Genomic DNA, 23,199 nt, shown 5'->3' with positions numbered 1-23,199 from the left:
TCCGCTCAGCTGAGGGCTATGCGACTTGCCGCTGGAACAGATACATATGTATCTTTGTTTGCGACCTCTATATGTCAGCCGACCAGCTTCGAGTTAGTCCCATAGCTGCAAAACCTTGCCTACGTAAAGGCTATAAATCTGCTTAATCCACATCTGAATTAATATGTAATGCGTTGCTAAAGACAGAAAATGGCTGCATTAGCAACTTTGTCGCTAATGTTCTGGGTACGTTCACCTCTAAGGGACATACATAAGCCGCTAAGAGAGAAAGGTGTCGGTTCTGAAGTCGGTGGCCAATTCCAGGCGAATGTCTGATGTTACAAGGCAACACAAATAAACATATATATATCCTTTAGTTTTTCGCAGATTGCGTACTTTCTTTTCATTGAATATCGAAGGTCCAATGTAGTCACAGCCTGAGTGTGGAAAGGGAAAAGATGCAAATTGAAAATTGCATCTCACTCGTAGGGGGCCATCCTGGCATTCAAGCAAATAGAGTTCTTGTCACCCAGAGCTCCTCCGAAGTGGCTTATTTTCCAGTAAAAGATTGCGAGCAGTCTGCCTGCATCTCATTAAAAGTCGACAACTTTCTCTTTGCCCACTTTCATAATCCATTGAATAAAGCGTAAGAATTAAATCACAATGCGAACCAGAACGCTAGTGTTTCAATCGGTTAATCTGAGTTGTCTGAATTGTTGAGGCTGTCTGCACTTCGTTGCCATGGCTTTCCGAAAGGGATAAACAGATGATTTTGCAAGTCAACCTCATAATTGTTTTGGATTTGGTCCCATTCACCACATTCTAGCAATTCTACAGCCAGAACGCTTCGCGTGGCTTAAAACGCATGGTTATCCTTGATATTTACATGATGCCATGTATTTGTGGTATTTATGATGGTCTGTTTGCTACAAATGTTAATACCCGTTACTCGTAGAGTTAAAGGGTATAAAAGATTCGTTGAAAAGTATGTATGAAGCGTTTCCGATTATATAAAGTATATATGGTACATTCTTGATCAGGATTAATAGGCGAATCGATCAGGCCCTTTCCGTCTGTCTGTCCGTCCGTATGAACGTCGAGATCTTAGAAACTATAAAAGCTAGAAGTTTGAGAATAAGCATGCTGCCACGCCCACCCTTTACTCAGCTAGTGTGAAGGCTGCCGCGACATTTCATAATTTTTCTGGGGTATCAATAGGTATTGGGGAATTAAATGAGGAAAAATTTAAGAATTGTTCAAAAGTGTGGGCGTGACCGGCTAGGCGGCTTTAGGACGTTAGAGTGGGCGTGGCAGAAATATGAAAACATTTTTTAAAAGTGTGGGCGTGGCCGTTTTGGGCGGTTTTGGCAAATCGATAGAAATATTGTTGATCCCAATATGTGAAGGTCTTAACACTGCGTACGGAAAAATCGTAATGTTATCGTTAATCTGCATAAATACGTTGAAAATTGTGGCAGATAATATTAGGACGCACATAACAGGTGAACTTTTATAAGAACACATTGTTATCTTTAAATATAAACAGTAAAACCCAGTAAAAAATTTATATTTTTGTTTTAATCATTTGAAAAATAATGTTGATGACGATAAGTGCTCCAACGATGATTTTTTGAATAAAATTATTATCTTTTAATAGGCAATATTTAAATTTGTCGTTGTATAAATAAAAGACAAATACTTTAAATATAGATCACCACTAATCGTAAAATGGTTTTCTAATTGTCATTTTAATACAAAATATAAACATATTCTTGCTTAGGATCACTAGTAGATCCACGGATAGATCAAGAATATACCTGTAAGGGTCGGAAACGTTTCTTTCTACCAGTTACATTCTTCTTTACGAAAGGCATACCATACTACTCTACGAGTAGCGGGTATAATTAAATAGTTACATCGCCGCACTGTAACTCTAAAGGCAGAACTAAGTTTATTCGGTCAGGAAGATCTCAGAGGCGTACGCCGTAGTCGAAGGCGACAAGCTTTTAATTCCAGCGAGGAATTTCAAAGCACTTCGAATCCGGGGTGGTCTTGCGCAGTAAACGAAAGAGAACGGATTGAAGAAGAAGCTCTCGATTTTTTCGGTAATATGCGAGGTATTGATTTTTCTGTTTTCTGCTTGACATGGAGAAAACTTAAAGTTCGTTTGAAATCTATGTCTGGTATTTTTAAATTTTATGCAATTAACTTAACCCACCATCTTAATAAGGGTTAAACCAAAGACACTACAATAACAAGATGCGTAACGGCCATACATTAGTTTTGCACTATGTCTGCATTTTTTTGGTGACGCCCAAAATTGACCCGTTACTCAGCTAGTCCAAGTGGGACCGAGAATAACAGGAATATCGGCAGAAATTGGCGAAAAAATTGATTTTAATGTTCTAAGGTGAGGGCGGTAAAGGATTGGCTGTTTTTATGGGTCAGAGTGGAACAATATGATATGATTTCGGCATATCGACAGAAATTGGCAAAACAACTGATTTACCCCAAAACAAGAGAGAATGCTATTTTCGAGTTACCCGACTATCAGATACCCGTTTCTCAGCTGGTGTGAATGCGAACGCGAAATTTCATAATTTTTCTGGGATATCGATAGATATAGGAAACTCGACTATAGCGTTCTCTCTTGTATTTTAGTAGTCTTATAAATTTCTATCGATATTTACATTTTTTATACCCGGTACTCGTAAAGTAATACCCTAGATTCGATGAAAAGCATGAACAGGCAGAAGGAAGCGTTTCCGACTATACAATGTAATACATATATTCTTGATCCTGATCAATAGCCGAGTCGATCTGGACATGTCCGACTGTCCCGTCTGTCCGCCCCCTGGTGGGAGTATCGTGGTGGCTGTGGTTGGTACCCATATCGCGGGTAGAGCCTTCGTGTTCGACGTTTGAGTTACGGTGCTGGTTGCGCAAAACTCGGGTGCTGTGACCCAGAGATCAGTAGAGATTTTAGGTAGATCTCGCTCCTCAGCAAGGGGGAGTACTTGCCTGGCAAACAAGTACTCGAATTGCTACCGGGGTGGTCGCTATAGCTTCCAGTCCGGGACGCTTGTCTGGCGTATCCAGACTCATGCACCATGTTGATACATGCACCACTTGTGGGTGTTCAGGGTGTCGTGGTTGTAATCCCTTCAATGTGGAACACGCCACGTAAAACAAGTTCGGAGAGGTCCGAAAAGTCATTGTCATTGTCCCGTCTGTCCGTATGAACGTGGAGATCTCAGGAACCATAAAAGCTAGAAGATAAAATTTAGCATACAGATTCTACAGACAAAGACGCAGCGCAAATTTGTTGGCCCATGTTGTCACTCCCACAATCCGCCCAAAACTGTCACGCCCGCACTTTTGATAAATGTTATTTCTTCACATTTTTATTAGTCTTGTAAAATAATTTCCACGCCCACTTTAACCCCCTAACACCGCCCACATTTTTTAACCCTTTCTCTATATTTTTTCATGATTTTATTAGTCTTGTAAATTTTTATGGATTTGCCTAAAAACATTTTGCCATGCCCATTCTAGCATCCTAAGGCCGCCGAAACTGATAAAATTTTTTATCTCATTAAGCATAAAAAAAAAACGCTATAGTCAAATGCTGCTACTATAACATACGCGATACTGAGCTAATGGAAGTACCATTAAATAGTAAATCCAAAGTGTCTTTGGTAAATCATAATTTGACTGTAAACTACAATCATTGAAATACATTTTTAAAAAGAAGACGCCACCCATATCTCCACTTTAAAAATTAAGATGTTGAAGAAAAATGAACCAACTGCCTAACGCTCAAATACGTTTAGGATTCATTTGTATAAGTACTCCGCTAAAGTGATATTGATAGAACAAGGTTCGAACACACCGGTCTTTTGATGGTTCCTCTGTGTGTTACTCTGTATGTAGTTCAGAGGGGAAATGGATAAAGGTAATTTAAAAAGCTATTCACGGTTAACGGTATGGATTTCCTGTATTGAGTTCCGGAGGTGTTTCCAATCGAAAATGCACAACTTTACCGAATCTTCACAATGACAACTATTTCGTACATACCCCTTAAAAAATACATTAAATTAAACTAAATTTGTATTAAAATCTGTTAAATGAATTAAAAAAAATGAATTAACAAGTTCCTCGAATATCAGATACCCGTTACTCAGCTTAAGCATTCAACATTCTTGTTGAAAATTAACAAAATTAAATTAAAAATTAAATTTCCAAAGTGTAGACGTTGCGATTATTGGAGGTTTTTAGAAGAAATTTGTTATAACTGTAGGCGTACCAGAACTTTTTTTGGTAAACCGATAGAAATTTAAAAGACAAATACAAGAATGAAATAAGATGGAATAATAATAATTTTTAATATTTTTTTTATTTTAAAATATCGTTAGATATCGGGGAAAGTAATGAGAAGAAATGGACAATTTGTGGGCATGGCAAAAGGTTTTTTTCCAAATCTATAGGAATTTACAAAACTAACAAGAGAGAATGCTATAGTCGACTATCAGATACACCTTAATTAGCTAGTGGGAATGAACGCGAAATTTCACAATTTTCTTGGGATATCGATAGATATTGGGGAATAAATGAAAAAATTAAACAAATTAAAAATGGTTCCAAAGTGTGGGCGTGACCGGTTCGGCGGCTTAAGGCGTTAAAATGGACGTGACAAAAAGTTTTTTGTCAAATCGATAGAGGTGATGATGAATGATGAAAAAATATCAAACAATGTGGGCATAGTTTTTTGTCAAATTGATAAAAAAAAATTCAAGGCTAATAAAAATGTAAAAAAAATGTACAAACATTTTTTTTAAATGTGGGCGTGGCAGTTTTGAGCGGTTTTAGGCCGTTAGACTTAGCGTGGGAATTTTTTTTTTTGCAAATCGAAAAAATATCAAAAAATGTTTTAGAAGTATAGGCGTGGGAGCTATGGGCGATTGTGGACTATATAGTTTTCTTGTAAAATCTATAAAAATGAACAAGGCTAATATAAAAAAATATCAAAACAAATTTCAAAAGTGTGAGCATGGCAGTTCTGGGCTTTCCTGAGATCTCGACGTTCATACGGACAGACATGTAGACGGACAGGCTCAGATCGACTCGGCTATTGATCCTGATCAAGAATACATATACTTTATATTGTCGAGAACGCTTCCTTTCTAATTTTTATCGAATTTAGAATAACATTTTATTTTAAGAGTAACGGATTTAAAACACAAAACATATTCGTGGGCGTGGCAGGGTTGGGCGGTTTATGGCGGTTTGTCAACGTGACCAAACCTTTTTTGGCATATTTTATAAGATAAACCTTTCCCATTTCTAAAGATTTCCTGCAAGAATTTGTAATTTGCTTCTCACTATCTAAGTTTGTAACTTTCCCGCTAAACTAGCTTTATTTAAAAAACCGTCGATCAAGTTTTAGAATTTTTTCAGCTGTTTAAAAACATATGTTGTTCCAGGTGGTGAAACAAAGATTTAATACAGTACGACAAACTTAAAACGATTTCATTTTGAAAAGGTCGGTCTTTTAACGGTGATCCACTCATTTTGGACTTACAATAGCAGTTGGAGCTTCAACCATTACACTCATAGTGCTCCCGTGACTGCCGCCTTCTAATATTCAACTGTGACACACTTGGTCTTAAGGTACTCGTTGAGCGCCTCCTGCCCCAAGTCCTTGCCATAACCGCTCTGCTTAAAGCCACCAAATGGAGCTGCCACATCAGTCTTATTGTATAAATTGACGAACACAGTGCCGGCCTCAATGCGATCAGCAAAGTTAAGCGCTTTGCCAATATCCTTTGTGAAAACGCCACTGGCCAAGCCATACTCCGTGCGATTAGCCCGCTGCATCAAGGAATCTACATCGCTGCCGTTGAACTTGGATATTATCATAATCGGTCCAAAGGACTCCTCTTGGGCAATGAACATATCGTCCGTAACGTTCGTGAACACTGTGGGAGTAAAGAAATATCCCTTAAGGTGTGGGACTCGACATCCCCCGTACACCAGCTTCGCGCCCTCGTCTACCCCACGTCTACAAAACTCCAGAAGTTTGTCAAAGTGCGCCTTGTGGTTCTGAGGCCCGTGGGCCGTCGAGCGGTCAAGCGGGTCCCCGATGGTCATGGTGCGCAGATCCTTAAGAACGCGTCGGATAAATTCATCGTGTATCCGATCCTCCACGAAAAGCCGTCCCGCGGCGATGCAGTTTTCTCCTTTATTAAAAAATACCGAGGACATGCCCTAAATGAAAAAGAGGAAGTTACTGTTACTGTTACGTATGCATTGTATTGTTAGACTGTTTGGTACATCAATTTGTACTGGTAAGCAAAGTAAGATACTGTTAACCCATTTATAAATAAGGGAATGCCCCGTATACGGACGGAAACGTCTGTTTTCAATGAAAATATTATACCTATTTAACTAACTCGTAACAGGTATAAGTATTTAACTTAAAAAATAACATTTTTGATTTTAATTTGTTGTTTTTAACAGTACTTTCATTAATAAAGATGCAGAAACAAAAGATAAATTTTATAGAATTATCTTTATGATATCGTACTAATACATTATATATTTTTAGGCAACGGAATTGACCGCATCAACAACATTGTTCCCAATCTTATTTAAATCTAAAGCATAAATGCAAAGATTATTTATATATCTTCCACCTTTGGTATTTTTGTTTTATCACTACAACATATTCTCACTTACGTGTCTGACGGCTTTGTCCATATCACAATCTGCAAAGATAATAAGCGGGCTCTTACCGCCCAGCTCCAGGGAGCACTTTTTAAGGTTGGAGTCTGCGCATGACTTCATAATGTGCTTGCCAATGGGTGTGGACCCGGTAAACCCCAGTTTGCGGACCAGCTCATGATCTGCAACTGCCTGGCCCGCATCTGAACCTTTTCCAGGCAGGACATTGATCACGCCGGGGGGGAATCCGGCTCGGACAGTTAGCTCTGCAAACTTTAGAGCGGTCAGGGGGCAGGTCTGAGCAGGCTTAATGAGACAGGTATTCCCGGCGGCAATGCAGGCGGCCATTTTCCATGAAAGCATCATCAGAGGGTAGTTCCAAGGCGTTATTAAACCGCACACACCAATTGGCTCCTTACGGGTGAAGGTCAGTACGTTGTTGGGTCTCGCAGGGTTAACAGGGATTGTGTTGCCCTGGATCTTGTCGCACCATCCGGCAAAGTAGCGCCACGCTTCGATGGACATTCCAACGTGGGTTTTAAGGGCTAGAGTGTAAACCGCTCCCGAATCAACTGACTCAATTGTGGCCAGCTCCTCCTTATTGCGTTCCATCAGATCAGCCAAATTGAGCATCAACTGGCCTCGTTGTCTGGGTGTTATCTGCCTCCAAGATCCATAAAAGGCAGAATGGGCTGCTTGCACTGCCTTGTCCACGTCGGTGGCCGAGGCGCATGCCACTCTACAAAGCACTTCCTCATTAGTGGGGTTAACAATTTCCAAAGTGCGTTGAGAATCGGCGTCAACAAACTCTCCGTTTATAAAAAGTTGTGTGGGCACTCGAATCTCTCTTTTGTTGGCTTTCAGCGTGAATGCCTGAAAGTTGAGCTGCTGGTCATCGGAATAGGCACTTCCCTGTCGAAGGAACCTAACCAGCAGGCTAAAAAATTCCTCAAACACAGGCGCCATGAAAACTTGCTCGTTCTGCAGCGGCACGTCAAAGGTTTCTTTAACTTCCTCGACTAAGCGTACCACGTCCATTGAACCAGCTCCGGATGCAAAGAAATCAGTCGATGAGTCGACATCTTCCTTAAGTATTGCCTTCCAAATTCCGGCCACCAACGATCGCTTCACCAATTCGTCCTCGCTGAAGTCAGTAATAGACTGGTCCTCAGCTTGCTTAAACCACTCGCTGGCATTTATTACCTTTGTGCCACGCTTAATGCGGCGAATGTTGACAAAGGCACCGTCGGTTCCCTCTATAAGAAGACCACCGCTGTGTATCCAGGCGGTCTTTGTTAGGCCCCTTAGACGTAGAAATTTTCCTTTTGACACGGGGCCAGCAGAGTACAAATGAGCACCAAATAGTCGAATTTGCTCCTCTGTGCCATTCTCATGTAGAACCGTTGCTATGGCTCCAGGAACTGAGTCCAGACCACGAACAAAGTTCCAAATTTTTTCTGCTGTAGCCTGAAGATTGATAACCTGATTTTCTGTTTTAAACATAGCCGGGTCGTAGGTTGCCCCCACTTCCGTCTGGATTATCTTGGGTGCCACACCACTAGCGACCATGTCCACGGCGACACCCATCGCCTTTACACCTTCGGGGTACAAAAAGCGCTTGTATATAGTGTCCAGCGTGTCCGTGGGTTCCAGGTTTGTTTGTCGGGTTAGCAGCAGGGGTCCTGTGTCAAGACCGTCATCTGCCCAAAAGATGCTGAAGCCGGCCACCTCGTCCCCTTCGATCAGTGTCCACGATATAGCACTAGCTCCGCGGTGACGTGGGAGAATAGACGGGTGGTAACAAATGCTGCCCAATAGCGCCCCGTCAATCACCTCCATGGGAATGAATTGAGAACAGAAGGGCAACACATTCAGGGTAGCCCCCACGGACTTGTATTGTTCCAAGACCTCAGGTAGTGCCACGCCCTTGCGACGCCAGCATGCGAACTTGAAAACAGGTATATTGTGGATGATAGCAGTAGTGGCCAAAATGTCCTCTCGACTGCCTCTATCTGGAATAGTGAAGACTCCTACAATTTGGATATTTGGGCGATCCAACAGAAGCTCCAGAACATCAGCAGCAAAATTGCTCTGTCCTATAATTGCGATTCTCATTTTTAGCTGAAAAGCGCATTGAAATAAAAAGAAACAAATAATATGAAAGGGATTTTTAATTTGTTTGGATTGGCTACATAAAATGTTAGTTTCCCCTTAATATTAAAGTTAATAAAACAGTTAAAGATTATTAATTTGTTTTTCTTTTATCTCATTAAAACAATGTGTTTAATAATCATTTTCCACAGTTATGTGCATACTCATTCTCGTTGATTAATAGGGTACAATGGATTGATTCATTATAAAGTATGCAATAGGTAGAAATATGCTATTACGAAGAAAAAAATAAATTTTTTTTTGATTATTTTATGAACTATTGATTATTTATGAATATTTCGATAAACTTTAAGAAACGCACTCTCGTTATTGAGACAACAATAAAGAAGGGAAAGTAATGAAAAGGGCAAATCCTAATCCCGCGAATACCGATGATTCCAACTGATTTAGCATTCGATTGGACAATTGAGCTTTTGAGCAATTGAGCTTTGCGATATCGGATTGTTTACAGTAATAATAAATCTATAATTTCTTTTATGTTGGGGATGTCTCGTTTTTTTTCCATTTATGCCAAATGGCCAAAATATTTTTCGGTAGATGACGCGTCTTTAGCCAAGTCAAGTTCACACAGTGTCCGTCTGTATGGACGCTGATCTCCGAAACTATATATCAGCGGACGGCAGTCCAAGAAGGAAGAAATGCACCTAAAAATTTGCGATGCGGCTACTACACGTATACACTGCGCATCATCAGGTTAGGGGCGCTAAACCAAAAACCCTTGATGTGAGATATTTACAAAACTGTTTATGCGAGAGCTTAATTCTATAAATGAAATGTGTATATGGGATGCAGTTTGTTGTTTATAGATTTTTATTTAAATAAAAAACATCCATAAATGGGTAAATCAAAATTTAGTCATCAGGACGGCGCCCCTTCGAAAATTTAAGTTTTTTCGATTCATTTCGAAAAATATTTAAAGAGGAATATTTTTAAAGGAAATTAATAATGAGTTGATCCTCCTTTGTTTTCAAGGACTTCACACATTTGTTGGTGAAGTGAATCATATATTTTTTTTAGGTAATCCAACGTAATCGTAGACCAAGCGAGTTTTATTTCGGTGATCAATTCCTCTTTAGTGGCATATTGTTAACCACCCTCATATTCCTTCCTAGGTATATCCAAAACCATATATTATATTAAGTTCTGGGGAGTATGGTGATCATTCCAGAACATTTACACGAAGTGTTTTTTTTTTCAGTTTTGAATGTTTAGCTTTCTAAATCAACGATTTTATCGGGTTTTCACCACTTTTTTCACGAATTTTGGCGGAGGAAGGGTATTCGACGTATGGACTTTCGATCTGCCGCGTTAAAGACAAGGTTATTGCCACCTTTATAGTTTTTTCCATAAGTTTCCTTGTTTTTAATAAAATTTATTATAGTTTTGCGATGTCTGCCGGGTTTTTCTGTAATTTCATGAAGAGAAGGATATGATTTTGGATTTCTGCGAGGATAACAGCGTTCCTCTTCTAATTTTTTTTTGTTAGGTTAAAGTTAACTTTTTAATTTAACAGGGGGCGCGAATGTAATCTAATGATTCAAAATAATATATAATAAACGCCGAAGGTAAAACAAGGCAGATCTAAAAAGATAAAGTTTCTTCTCAGAACCTCTTTTTTATCCTCAAAGAAAGAGGGATTATCAGTGAACAAAAAACAATAACATTGATAGATTTTCGTTTAATGTAAAATTACAGAACGTTTCCGACCATACATATAAGGTAGATATATTCTTGATCAGGATCAATAGTCGAGTCGATCCTGTAAGGTTAGGCTGTGAGATTAATTATTGTAAGGACACAGACGTGTGCATGTAGGCACGCCCACAAACCGAGCAAAGCTGTCACGTCCACACTTTTGAAAAACGTTTTCATATTTTTTCATATTCTTACAAGTCTTGTAAATTCTAATGATTTGCGCCCACAAACCGTCCAAATTTTCCACGCCAAATAGTCGCCACATAACAAATTCCGACAAAATCATTTTCAGTGATTTTCATACAACAACAAGAGAGAATTCTATAGTCGAGTTCCCCGAGACTAATTGTACTGTAGGTAATAACGCGATGCCTCTACATATATGTACATAGCAAATATGTATCAAATTTCGTGGTCCGAAAGTTTATTCTTAAAGCGACTTATTTAAATCAGATGCATACTAACAGCCATTACTGGTGACTACTTTTCAGCACTTTAAGGAAAACAATATTAATCAGGTAGCTTTTAATATAGTACTCTACACTCCGATTTCACTTTGGTATTTTCTCAGAGCCCGCAAACTATAAACTGACTTCGTATTTACAATTCGGGCCGTATTTATACCTTGACAGCACTTGAGCACTTCATTATCGTTATCAACTATTAAAAAAAAAAAAATAAACTAGAACGGAAGCTTGATTCGACAAGCCGAAGCCGTTATACTCTTGCAATAACAACGGACGGGCAGCTATATCGACTCAGCTGTTTATTCAAATCAAGAATATATACTCTCTACAAGGGTATAGAAATATGTATGCAGCCTATTGACTCTGTTGTCAGCTATCTTTAGCTCACAATTAAATTATAGAAACGATTTATTATCAGCGGAAACGTAGAAAATCCGAAGCAATAACTTCGGAAAGCGAATATGATGAGCGTACTAATTTTTATACCTGTTGCTCGATGAGCATGGTGTATAGTGGATTCGTTAAAAAGTATGTAACAAGTACAAGGGACCGTTTTAACTCATCCGTAAAACATTTCCGTTTTTGCGTCCAAATAAACGTTAAAACCTCTAGAACAAAAAAAAGTTAAACGTAGAGGTTAATCAAAGAAATTCTGGTGAATCCTACCGTAAACCGTACAAAATCTCCAACAACGCTAAAGTCTCCCTGGTGCCCACATGCTTAAAGTTTTCGTAGGTGATTACACGTTACTCGTAGAGTAAAAGGGTATACTAGATTCTTTGAAAAGTATGTAACAGGCAGAATGAAGTGTTTCCGACTATATATATATTCTTGATCAGGATCAATAGCCGAATCGATCTAGCCATGTCCGTCTGTCCGTATGAACGTCGAGATCTCAGTATCTATATCAGTAAAAGCTAGAAGGTTGAGATTCAGCATACAGATTCTAGAGACAAGGACGCAGCACAAGTTTGTTGACACATGTTGCCACGCCCACAAACCGCCCAAAACTGCCACGCCCACACTTTTGAAAAATGTGTTGATATTTTTTCACATTTGTATTAGTCTTGTAAATTTTTATTGATTTGCAAAAGAAAAAAATTTTGCCACGCCCAATCTCACGCCCTAAAACCGCCCACAACTGCAACGCCCACATTTTGAAAAACTTTTAAAAATTTTCTTAGTCTTGTAAATTTATATAAATTTCCCGAAAAACGTTTTGCCACGCCCATTCTACCGCCCTAAGTCCGCCCGAAACTTCAAAGACCACTTATTTGTAAAATTAATTGATCTTTTTTCGTAATATTATTAGTCGCTTAAATTTCTATCGATTTGCCAAAAAACCTTTTTGCCGCGCCCACTCTAAAGCCCTAAAGCCGACATACCGGTCACGTCCACACTTTTGAACAATTTTAAGATTTTTTCTCATTTTATTCCCGTTTATTATGATAAAATTTCGACTATAGCATTCTCTGTTGTTTTTTGTTTGGGGTCATCAATATTTATATAATAAAACGTTTTTTGAAAACTGGACGATAATAGTTAATAGTTTGTTACAAGTTTTTTGGAAAGATCCATCGCATCAATGCATGCTTACCTTACATAGGTCTATAACGTTCCTTCGCACTTCTATTAGCTCCGTAATGGGTATCTGACAGCGCGGCCCTCGGAGCGCTTACTCCCGTTTACGACCAGAAGGCTGGACAATATTTTTTATTGGAATTAATATTGTTCAAGTCTACAACAAAATTATATAAATTCCATTAAAAATTCAACACATTTATTAAATGACTATTTCTCCTGAAAGTATTGTTTGCATTGGCATATATACATGTGTATATGTGGAATATTTCCTTAAGTAGCGGTAATTCAAAAAGGTGGATTTCTAGTTGGTTAGCAATAACGGAACAATATTGACTGAGAAGTCAAGTTATCCGATCAATTAGCTAAATAGTAGCTCATAACGCTAGGTGGTAGAAGTTATTCAGGAAATATCATTTAGTTAGATTCAGTATATTTTCAACCGTACGGCATGCTCTATTCCTTTCATCCGTACCTCAAATACTTTGCCCTTCTGGGGCTTGTGCCTTGGTCAGAGAGTTGTGCCCATTCTAAGCTCGTACAGAAAGTGTACTCAGCGTTCCTAATAATTTTAAATGCAGTTGATTTTGGGATTTCCATTTATTTTCCTCAGAATGCGGAACTATTTCTCTCTCTTATGGTCAACGTGATTGTTTTCGTAGATAAGATTGTGTGTGTTACTGTAATTATACTGCAGGTGATGGTTCACTATGATGACTACTTTAGGTTCTGCAGGGAGATAAACTACTTGGGACTTCGATTGCAGTGCGAACTTAAGATACATGTAGGGCGGTTAAATTGGCAGTCGTATGCTAAAATTCTAGTACTCGGTATTGGATTATTGGTGACGGTGTTGCCCTCCATCTATGTTGCTCTAAGCGGTAGCCTTCTCTACTTTTGGTCCTCCCTCCTGTCAATCCTTATTATAAGGATGCAATTCGTATTGGTTCTTTTGTACGTAGAATTGCTGGGTCACCACGTCTGTTGGGCACAAGACTTCAAAAAGTACTAGAGTGTCATACTATCGGCGCCAACTGCACTTTTGACGGCAATGCCAATCGGCTTTGTTCCCTGGAGTTTCTGTTAGCACTTAAGCAGAGCCATATGGAACTGCATCATCTGTTCACCCACTTCAACGATCTTTTTGTCTGGTCCATACTTGGTAACTACGTGGTTCTGTTTTCAGATAGTACCGTCAATATTTACTGGACCCAGCAGGTTCTGGCTGAGGTTTATGAATACAAATACCTTTATGCAACATTTTCCGTTTTTGTACCGTCATTCTTCAACATCTTAGTGTTTTGCCGTTGTGGAGAGTTTTGCCAACGACAGGTTATAAAAAAAACAAGGAAGGAAGCTAGCTTCGGCAAGCCGAAGCTTATGTACCCTTGCAAAAATTTAATTTATGATCAAAAACAAAATCAAATATTCCCATGTTCGCTTTATGATATTGTCGTCCAATTTTGATCAAATTCGAATCAAAAATATATTTTGTCTAAAAACTATCAAAACCATGAAATAGGATTTTATTTTCCATTAATTAGCTGAACTATTTTCAACTCTTCCTGTAGGTATATGCTATTTTCGTTGCTGAGATGTTTATCAAATTTATATATTGTCGAATAATTTATAGAATTATAATTTTTTTTCTAATATTTTCTAAAAGGAAAATCCGCCTATATAACTTCCATATGATATAATGGTGCACTCTGTCTAGTTCGGACTTATACTTAGTACCTGCAATTATACTGATAGAAACGAACGAATATGCAGGCGGACGTGGCTATACAAACATAATGCTAATCAAGAATATACTCCATACGGTCAAAAATGTCTCTTGCACAGCGTTGAAGTATTCTGACTGAAATCAATGTACAATATGCAAGGGTATAAAACTAAAACTTCCATTCACTTACACAAATGCATATTGTAAATTGCGTAATCATAAAAATGTGATGTTAAAACAGCTGCCTTCAATTTTGAAATAAAGTTATTTCCACCCCATTCAGAGTGTATTGATTGGAAGTTATTTAAGGAACTTGTCCTGCAATCACTCGCTCGGAAGAGAAACTTCTTATAAAGATCTGCTGACGGAGTGTATCTTGCAAGTGGAACAAAATGTATTGGCTATCAATGCTGAGGGCTTTATGAGCACTGATAATTCGCTTCTAATGTCGGTTTGTATGATTTCGTTTCCAGACTACGTGCTATTTAAATATATATTTACATTTTCAGATTTTGGTTACCTATTTAATCGTGCTTATGCAATTCAGTTCAGTGTAGGAATTGCCTAACGCTTTTCTCTTATGTAAACAAGACTACGAGAATGTATGAAACAACATATAACACTGCATAAAATTATCACACGGCTTTTTATTCCAAAACGGGATTTAGTTCCTCGGCGCAATATATATTTTATTGTTGATCTAGTATAATCGCCGACAAAGTGCAGGGGGTCCAAAAAAGAATCCTGATAAGAAAAATTTCAAAACTTAATGAACTGAATAAGTTTTGATCCTGAAATTTTGGAGCTGATCAATAAGAATATTATTTTTCGCTTGGTAATACTGATAATCGCAGAACACTGTTATCAACGACAGCCAAGTGATAACCCAAACGATTGACCTGCGATAGAAACCAGCAAGCAGTCAACAAAGCGAACCGGTTTCTTTAAAACACAATTAAACTGCGATCCGGTTTCAAGTAGTTCATTGCATGCCAGTTTCGTTGGACACGGGGATAGGAGTTATAGCCGAAGTCCATCTAATCTTTTTATAAGTGCTTTCAACTTTTTAAGATTACTGCTACTTTAGCGGTACGAGCTGGATTTTAAATTTAAGTTTCTATGCGTTATCATAGTGGGGCAATTAAAATACATTTTATTTGCGCTTTTGAATATTCGTCCATTTACTTATTATAAATAAAAAACAATTGGAAAATGATTACATTTTAACAAATTAATAGGGATCGACTTTTACTTAAAAGATACCTGAGCATTGACACGGAGCTCTTCGACCACAACGTCTCCTTCTTCGCTCAGAATCTGAAGATTGCACTGAATTTGTTCCGTTTTTACACCGTCAGAATTAATTTGGATTAATGCTGGGTCGTCAAAGTATTTAATCCCAATGAGATCAGTTGTCGAAGTATTAAAAGAAGAGCAATCTGTGATTATATTTCCAATTTCATTTGGCAAAGTTTCTGAAGTTTTTTTTTGGGATGCGCTCATAACACTACTTAATCCCATATTATGTGTTGGTGTTTCTTTAATTTTTTCAAATCCTTTGAGGCTTGCAAATTGATCGCTGTCATCATGCTTAGATGGACATGAGTTTCCATCGCAAATGTGTGTACTGTTATATTCTTCCAAAACTACTATTTTTTTACATTTTTTTAATTTTGTTTCCTCAACTGTGATATCTGTAAGAATATCAGCATCTTGACAATCTTCACATTCATTGCATTCCCCGAACGGTTCCTCATTTAGATTCGCAATCGTCTCCGGATCAAGAAATTCGTGTAGTCGTTTCGCTATTTTTGCCCACTTGGCCTTAGCGCCTTCAGATAGCTCCGAAGTAAAGGTTTTAGTAGGCAGTATATTATTTGATAAAAATGGATGATTGTTTGTTGAAATATGCATTATATTTGGATTATAGCGGCAGAGATTACGCCGAGTAGCTTCTTCAAGTTCATGGACCATTTTTGAGTCCGCTTCAAATTCTTCAGAGTAGAACGATTTGAGAACTGCGTCGGAAAGATTAGGTGGCTCTACAATAACTACTTCTTCGCCAGATTCGTAGTCAGTTGAAACATCGGATTGTATATCGTCGTCTATACTTTTGTTTGAAGTTTTAATAGAGGTCTTGACACTTGGATCGCTATTTTTTTTAATTATATCTGAGCTCTCTTCGTTGTTTGTGTTCTTGTTATTAATAAATTTGTTGTTTCTAGTAGGTTCATTTTCTGAATGTGCAAGGACAGAATTTGTAATTTTAATATTTTGCTCGAAAAGCTTAGACCCACCTATGGATAGCTTAATGGGACCTAACTCACTAGAGGTTTCGTGCGATACTAGCTGAAGCTGATGCTCGCGATCCTCGTACTCTTTCATGCGAAGAACCATTTTTTTAAGAAGGTCATTCTCCTTTTCTTCTTTTGAATTTTGTGACTTTGGCTTGCCTACATGCAAGGCAACCCTGGAACACATAGTCTGCAACATCTCGGCTTCCTCACTATTCAGCTGGGTGTTCAATGATCCGGATTTCATGTAAGCTTGAAGTTCATTATAACTTCGCATGCAATTGATGGCCGGTTCTGAGTCTTCGGAAGCGTTAACTTTCTGAAGATCCAGTTTCTGAAAAAATTCCGCGTCTAGGTTGCCGAAGGTTGTCATAGCTTCCAACGAATAAAATTCGTCTTCCGCTTGGTCATTTTTTGTACCTTCTATAATATCGCCCTGCTTTTGCTTCAACAAATTACTCATTACATGATCTTTCGAGTCCTGTGTTTTGGTACCAAGTCTTTGAACCGAATTGCCAGTTGTGTCGTCGTCTTCGGACTCTGTGTCACTTATTAGGGCGGGTGGTGGTGGCAGTTCTTCCAGATCCCCGGAATCTTTCTTGACAATCATCAACCGATTTTCGACCAATTCCAAGGAATCCTCATATTTATCTCTTTGATTGAAACAACGCGTAGCAGATGCTGCCACGCGCCGTGTGCGCTTCTCAAATTCTTTGGCTACCTGGGAGTTTAAGTTTTCTGCCGTATCCGCGTATAGCTCCGCAAGATTTTTAGACTTTAGCAACTCTTGAGCGGCACGGATTTTCTCCACACCGGATGTGGGGTTACGGCCCAGCATCAAGGGCAGCTTTGGATCTACCATTGAAGAGACAAAGTCAGAAAATGTGTCCAAACATTCTCGAAGGCTTTTTCCTCGCGCCGGATCCTCTAGTGCAGGGGGGACCAACTTTTCCAATTTCGGTTCAAATGAGTAACTGAACTCCTCGTCAGATTCGATAGGACCGAATTCGAAACTTTTGGGTTTCTCATGACACAGTAACTCGTTAAACGTAAGCTGAACTATAATATCGTCTAGCAAGGATGTACAAATACTAACAGCGTCACTCTCATTACTAAAAGTGTTTTCTTCATACTTCACCTTCGTGCTTATATCATAAACGTTGTTGCTCTCTTTTTCAAGGTCATGCAACAGCTTACCTAAAGTTTCCTCTTCCTCGGCCATTTTTTGATCCATACGAACGCAAATTTCATTCGCCTTCTCGAAACATGTATTATTTGTTATAGATTTCTTGAAGATGTCTTCTTGAGCATGAGTTTCTTTGTTTTCGGGTAGAGTCAATTGAATCAAGCACTCTTCTTGATGCCAAATGGAACAAAGTGCATCACACCCAGTACCAAAGATGCGCTTCGGTATATTTTCTGTTGCATCATCCAATATTTTGGCAAATAATTGGTCTTGCTTGTCAGATTCGTTTGAGAAAGCAAACTTTATGTCACTTAGTGATTCCTCTTGTGCTTTGGTTTCTTCTGTTAGCATAATTTTCATACGCCGGTCTTTGAATTGCTGCTTGAGAAGTGGAGAGTGTGGGTCCTGCTGTTCTATCAGATCCTCTTCATCTGTTTCACTGTCTGTACGAGCAGTCTCACCTATTGAAATCCCGATCAAATTTTTAGTGGACTGCCTAAGTTCTGCCAGATCCTCTTCCATTTGGCGACCTATTTCCTCTAAGTCATGAGCGCACTTTTCATTTTCAATGATACTGTCTTTTTCAAACAGTGTTTTGTCCTTGCTTTTGGGTAAAAGGTTGAACTTGATATCTTCTTCATAAAAGCTAGGAATTTTTTTTTCCTCGGAAAAAAAATTGTCATGCACATGGTGTGGATATGTGGTCTCATTTAGATTTAAATCGAGTGTTTCGTTGAGCTTATCATCGTTATCAGCTGTAAAAATTTCGTAGATTTCGTTTAAAAGCTTGCTTTCACTTTCTTTGATGTATAGTTCTTCCTCAAATTCCTTACATTGACCATCATTTCTTAGGACAGTACAAGTTTTATCAAAACCTTGTTTCAGCTTTGAACTGAAGTCTAATTTAGAGTTCATATCTTCGTTTGATTTAATTATATTCTGGCATGAAACCATGTCTTCCACATTTTTTATTTCTGCGTCTTCGTCAAAAGCGTTTTCCTTTACAACTGGTCCTATGGAAGTACAATACATCGCACTTTTATCATTATCATCGCTTGGTTCGTTTATAAGCTTTATTTTCGGATCGGTTTTCTCTTCTATAATAATCTGCGATACCTTGCCAAATACGTTAATATCGTTATTGACACTCTTTACGTTGCTCACTTTAGTTTCACAAAGGACTGCTGGACGCCCCTCGAGTGTTCTACGATTACTCAATTTCTCTGCTGTAAGATCGTCCTGAGAGCTGGTGCCATCATTGTCTTCCAGAGAACTAGATGAGCTGGTACCGTGCTGTGAGATAGGCTGTTCACCCGACACCTCCTCCCATAAATCCTCGACACAACCGTTCTCAAGCTCAACTTTCTTACGGGCAGTTTCGGCACATGTATCGTCTTCTGAATCGCTAGACCTTAGCAAAGGAACATGCTGATCAGGTGGACGGTGACTATTGCGCATACGTATGGTACCTTTGTAAAATGACGGGTTAGATGACAGTTTTCACATTCATAATATTCTACTTACAGTTAATGCTTTCGCGTGTTTTCCTGCGCTCAGCTCGGTTCCAACGATTATTTTCCTTGCGCTCTCCTTCATAGCCATCACGCTTCCTACGTAAGCAATTCAGCATTGTTATATATATTTGCAATGCTTTTTACTGTATTCGTTGTAGGTAACAGGCAGAAGGAAGCGTTTGCGACCGTGTAAAGTTTTCTTAATCAGTATAAATGTCTCGAAAAGCGCATGTTGCGCCCACTCTAACGCCCTAAAACCGCCCAAAACTGCCACACCCACATTATTGAACATTTTTTTTTTATATTTTTCATAATTTTATTAGTCTTGTAAATTTCTATCGATTTGCCAAACAACTTTTTGCCACGACCACTCTGACTCCCTAAAACCACCCAAAACTACCACGCCCACATTTTTGAAAAATGTTTTGATCTATCTGTATACCAAAAACACTTCGGCAACGCCCCTCCTTACACCTACCTATTTGGAACAGTAAGTTACAGAAAGTGTAACAAACAAGAAATGGTTAAGTTTTATTATTTACAACTCTCTTTAAAAATTTGTCGATTAAATATCAGATAACAGTTACTTAGCTAAAAGAAGTGCAAGGGATATGGAAAAGATGTAGTTTACAAGAATTCATCCGAGCGCAACATATCATCGGTTTCATTTAATGATTCAATAGTTTTCCCGTTTTCTACGCAATCAAATGGGCATGGCAACGTTATAAAATTAGAATTAAAAAAGTGCAAAAAGTGCTAAAACTAACTTGACTTGTATATTTTTAGGTTTACTTAAAAACAAATAATACAAAAAAATACCAATAATTAAATTAAATTTTTACACGCCCCTCTTACACCAAGAAACTACTCCCGCACGTGTTGCTAATTTCTATTAGTACACCAAAAACTTTTTGCGCCACCGTAACGCACACAAGCACCACAAAACTGTCACGCCCACGCTTTTGCTTATTTGATTTTGTTTCACTTATCTATCAATTATCTATAGTTCATGAGAATTCGAAAACTCTTACTTCTACTTTTTGTTGTGCAAAGAGCCGACACTAAAATGAGCTTACCAAGCCTCAGCACATGCTCGATCGCGAGGAAACACAGGACGACTATCCAAATAAGTAAGTTCCTTCTGTTTGGGTTCCGGAGTTATAATATTATGATCATGGAACAAAAAAGATACTTACACAGGCTAGTATCAATGTCTTCCGATACTGGGGGAGTCGGGAAACAACCGGGTTTCCTTGCAGAACCAAGACCTTCAGATTTAGCATCTGCTCAAATATTTTTACAATCAAAATATCGTCTATTCTGTTGTTTGATAAATCTAGCACCGATAGTGTTTTACATTGAATCAAGTCTAAAAGGCTCTCACTGTCCTTAAGATAGTTTGATGCAATGGTAAGAGTATTTAAAACTGGCAAGACATTGGTCCCAATGTTTTGTATCTTCCGAATATGATTAGAACTCAAATTTAAAGTATCTAGCTCACGACATGGGTCTAAATTTTCAATTTTCGTTATAAGGTTGTTTTGGAGAAAGAGACACTTCAGTTTGCTTAGTTTCTCTAAGCCCTGAATTTCGGAAATGGCATTGCATTCTAACCACAAACACTTAAGCTCTGTATACTCTTCCAAGCTTTCTATGCACTGAAAACCTGAAATAAATGTTTTTTTTATTCTTTTCTTTGTAAGAAAGATCTGACCACTTACCCTGATAGTGCAAATATAGTACATCATTTAATCGTGGTGTCTGATACAGCTTGTCTTTCTTGCATAGTTCTTTTAGGCCCTTGGGTGTCATGCGATTAAGACCAGTTATTTCTTTACGATTGGCATTAGACATTTTGTTTTTTCTTTAAACGCGTTCTCAAGTATAATATTTAAAATATATTATTTCTTATTTGAGTAAAATACTGATGTATGAACAGGTCCAGAATAGCACACTTATTGTTTTTGTCTTTATTGAACAAACACACTGTTTATAAGCACAGATTATAGATTATTGTAACCAGTGGTAACGAACACATACAGTTGCGGTAACAATAATAGCACCATAAGCACATTTCGTGTTTGTCCCAGGGTTTCTGTATTTTCTGAAATTTGTTCATCATTTTTTTCACTAAACTTAAACACTACAATGATTTTCAATCGAAATAAAAAAATTGGTAACAGATCTAATGGATATTTTAAAAATAATTGGTAAAACAAAAAAAAACTTCAAATTTATGTATGTATGCACGTGCATAAACCCGGACCCATTTGGTCTAGTTCCCAAGAAGCGAAAGCTTCCTAGAGGAGTAGGAGCTTAGGGCTCACAAGCGACAAACCTAAAACCGAAATTTTAATTCAAAATATATTGATATTTTTCGTGCCTCAAGGCATTTTTTTAGCCTTAAGGAAGTTTCGTTTATGGTAATTCACTTAATTGCGGAAAGTACTGCAATTGGGTTTAAAGCAGCATAGAATAGGAAGTGCTCCAAAATCAAGCATCAAAGATGCTGCAATTTCGCCAAAATTTGGCGCACATCAAAAGAAAGAAGTCGAATAAGGAAAAACAAATAATGATCGCTTAGCGCAAGAAAGAATAGGGAATTGAGAGAAAGATAGACCAAAGTCTTGGAATTCGCAAGCTCTCCAATTCTTGGTGAAAAGTGAGAAATAAACGAAAAAGCGGACAAAAAAAAATTTCGCGGATTAGTTAACCCACCAAAATTTGGCGTACATCGAAAGAGAAAAGGCGAATAAGGAAAAACAAATAGCACCCGAAAAGCGGAAGAAAGAAAAGGGAATCGAGATAAAATTTTAAAAAAGGAAAAGTATGATCCACACCGGGAAAAAAAGTTTACCGCCAAGCGGCTCATTAGCTAAAAATGCGAAGTCTCCAACCGTCGACATCGACGTCTTCCATGGCTACCAGGAACAAAGGGGCTGAAGTCAAAGGTAAAAATCCAGTGAACCAAAAGGTCATAAACAAAGATAATAAAGAATAATTATAATATACATTCATTATTATTATATAATCATTATCATTATATTCAATATACCAACCCATATAGCGAATGAAGATCTTCAAAAGCAAATAGAATCTGAATCTCCAATAGCATCAGTTAAAAAGATATTGAAAAAAGATAAAAACAATAACATGAAACTAGCACTAACAGGCAGGGTTAAATTCATTTTCTATAGGCAGGAACTACCCAAGGAAATCAAATTTCTATATTTAAAGGTGGCGGTTCAACCGTTCGTACACTTCTTGCAGTGCTTTCACTGCTTCTGTTTGGGTCATACCGCCAACCACTGAAAGGGCAAGAAAGAGTGCTTCAAGCGCGGAGTAGATCTTAGCAAAGAGGTGGTATGCAACAGCACAGAGTGCGCAAACTGCAAGGGTGAACATGTGGCCGCTAATCACTTTTGCCCGGCCAAGAAAAAAGCATATACCAATCAAAAAGCAAAAACTTTGGAAAATTCAGGAGGTCCGCGCAAGGTTCCCTTTTTTGTTTCAAAGAGAAGCCCCGGCTTTTCAAGACCAACATTCATACCCCTCGCCATCCTGGCATTGTCAGCAAACTAATAACACTCTTAATAACTCAATCGAATCGGCCAAGAGTATTCACAGCCTTAACTTTTACGCCAAAGTAGCAAAAGAACCAAATACACAAAGAAATCATACTCAGAATCACTTCAACGTAGCCTATGAAAAAAATAACAGAATTTATAACGGAAAGAAATAACAACACAGGAAATTTTTTAGAGTTATTAAGGGATATAATCAATAATACCAACGCCGACCTGGACGCTCAGCAAATTTCTAACGCCATTAACATATTTAATCAACCAAGCCAAACAAAATT

General features: G+C 38.2%; 3 protein-coding genes across 4 annotated transcripts in view; 1 reads left to right on the top strand and 2 right to left on the bottom strand.

The window, feature by feature from the left end:
* Positions 1-5,414: 5,414 nt before the first annotated feature.
* The window catches only part of LOC6618276 (cytosolic 10-formyltetrahydrofolate dehydrogenase), a 34,478-nt gene continuing 16,693 nt past the window's right edge, over positions 5,415-23,199 (bottom strand). Inside the window, exons 1-3 of one of the 2 annotated variants that reach the window (XM_002042513.2) lie at positions 11,035-11,164; positions 6,718-8,823; positions 5,415-6,246 (exon numbers count right to left, since the gene is read on the bottom strand). In XM_002042513.2, the coding sequence (XP_002042549.1) occupies positions 5,617-6,246; positions 6,718-8,823; positions 11,035-11,040 (2,742 nt within the window). In that variant the 5' untranslated portion in view covers positions 11,041-11,164 and the 3' untranslated portion in view covers positions 5,415-5,616. Of the gene's footprint in view, positions 6,247-6,717; positions 8,824-11,034; positions 11,165-23,199 lie in introns of those variants that run through there. The other variant, XM_032713915.1, reaches the window with a different exon arrangement.
* On the bottom strand, positions 8,856-22,374 carry LOC6618274 (dynein assembly factor 1, axonemal homolog). Its single transcript, XM_032713914.1, has 7 exons — positions 21,059-22,374; positions 20,534-21,003; positions 20,414-20,478; positions 19,348-19,433; positions 14,534-19,292; positions 12,634-12,774; positions 8,856-10,279 (listed from the first exon to the last, which is right to left on the bottom strand). Exons 1-5 carry the CDS (start codon positions 21,189-21,191, stop codon positions 15,592-15,594), a joined length of 4,455 nt encoding a protein of 1,484 aa, XP_032569805.1. The 5' UTR covers positions 21,192-22,374; the 3' UTR covers positions 8,856-10,279; positions 12,634-12,774; positions 14,534-15,591.
* On the top strand, positions 13,041-14,978 carry LOC6618275 (putative gustatory receptor 39b). The gene is given in 4 exon segments (XM_002042512.2): positions 13,041-13,594; positions 13,597-13,949; positions 14,627-14,794; positions 14,853-14,978. Coding segments are annotated over 4 exon segments (1,095 nt in total). The 5' UTR covers positions 13,041-13,068; the 3' UTR covers positions 14,901-14,978.

The sequence above is a fragment of the Drosophila sechellia genome, chromosome 2L, assembly GCF_004382195.2.
Source record: "Drosophila sechellia strain sech25 chromosome 2L, ASM438219v1, whole genome shotgun sequence".
NCBI lineage: Eukaryota > Metazoa > Arthropoda > Insecta > Diptera > Drosophilidae > Drosophila > Drosophila sechellia.
Note: the sequence above shows the minus strand (reverse complement) of the source record. Positions and strands in the feature narration are given on the sequence as shown.

Coding starts and splice junctions, on each gene's coding strand:
- LOC6618274 (XM_032713914.1), bottom strand. CDS start 21,191: ATGTCTAATGCCAATCGTAAAGAAATAACTGGTCTTAATCGCATGACA. Junction 21,004..21,058: donor ACTATATTTGCACTATCAGG/GTAAGTGGTCAG, acceptor CATTTATTTCAG/GTTTTCAGTGCATAGAAAGC. Junction 19,434..20,413: donor CGAGCATGTGCTGAGGCTTG/GTAAGCTCATTT, acceptor TTGCTTACGTAG/GAAGCGTGATGGCTATGAAG.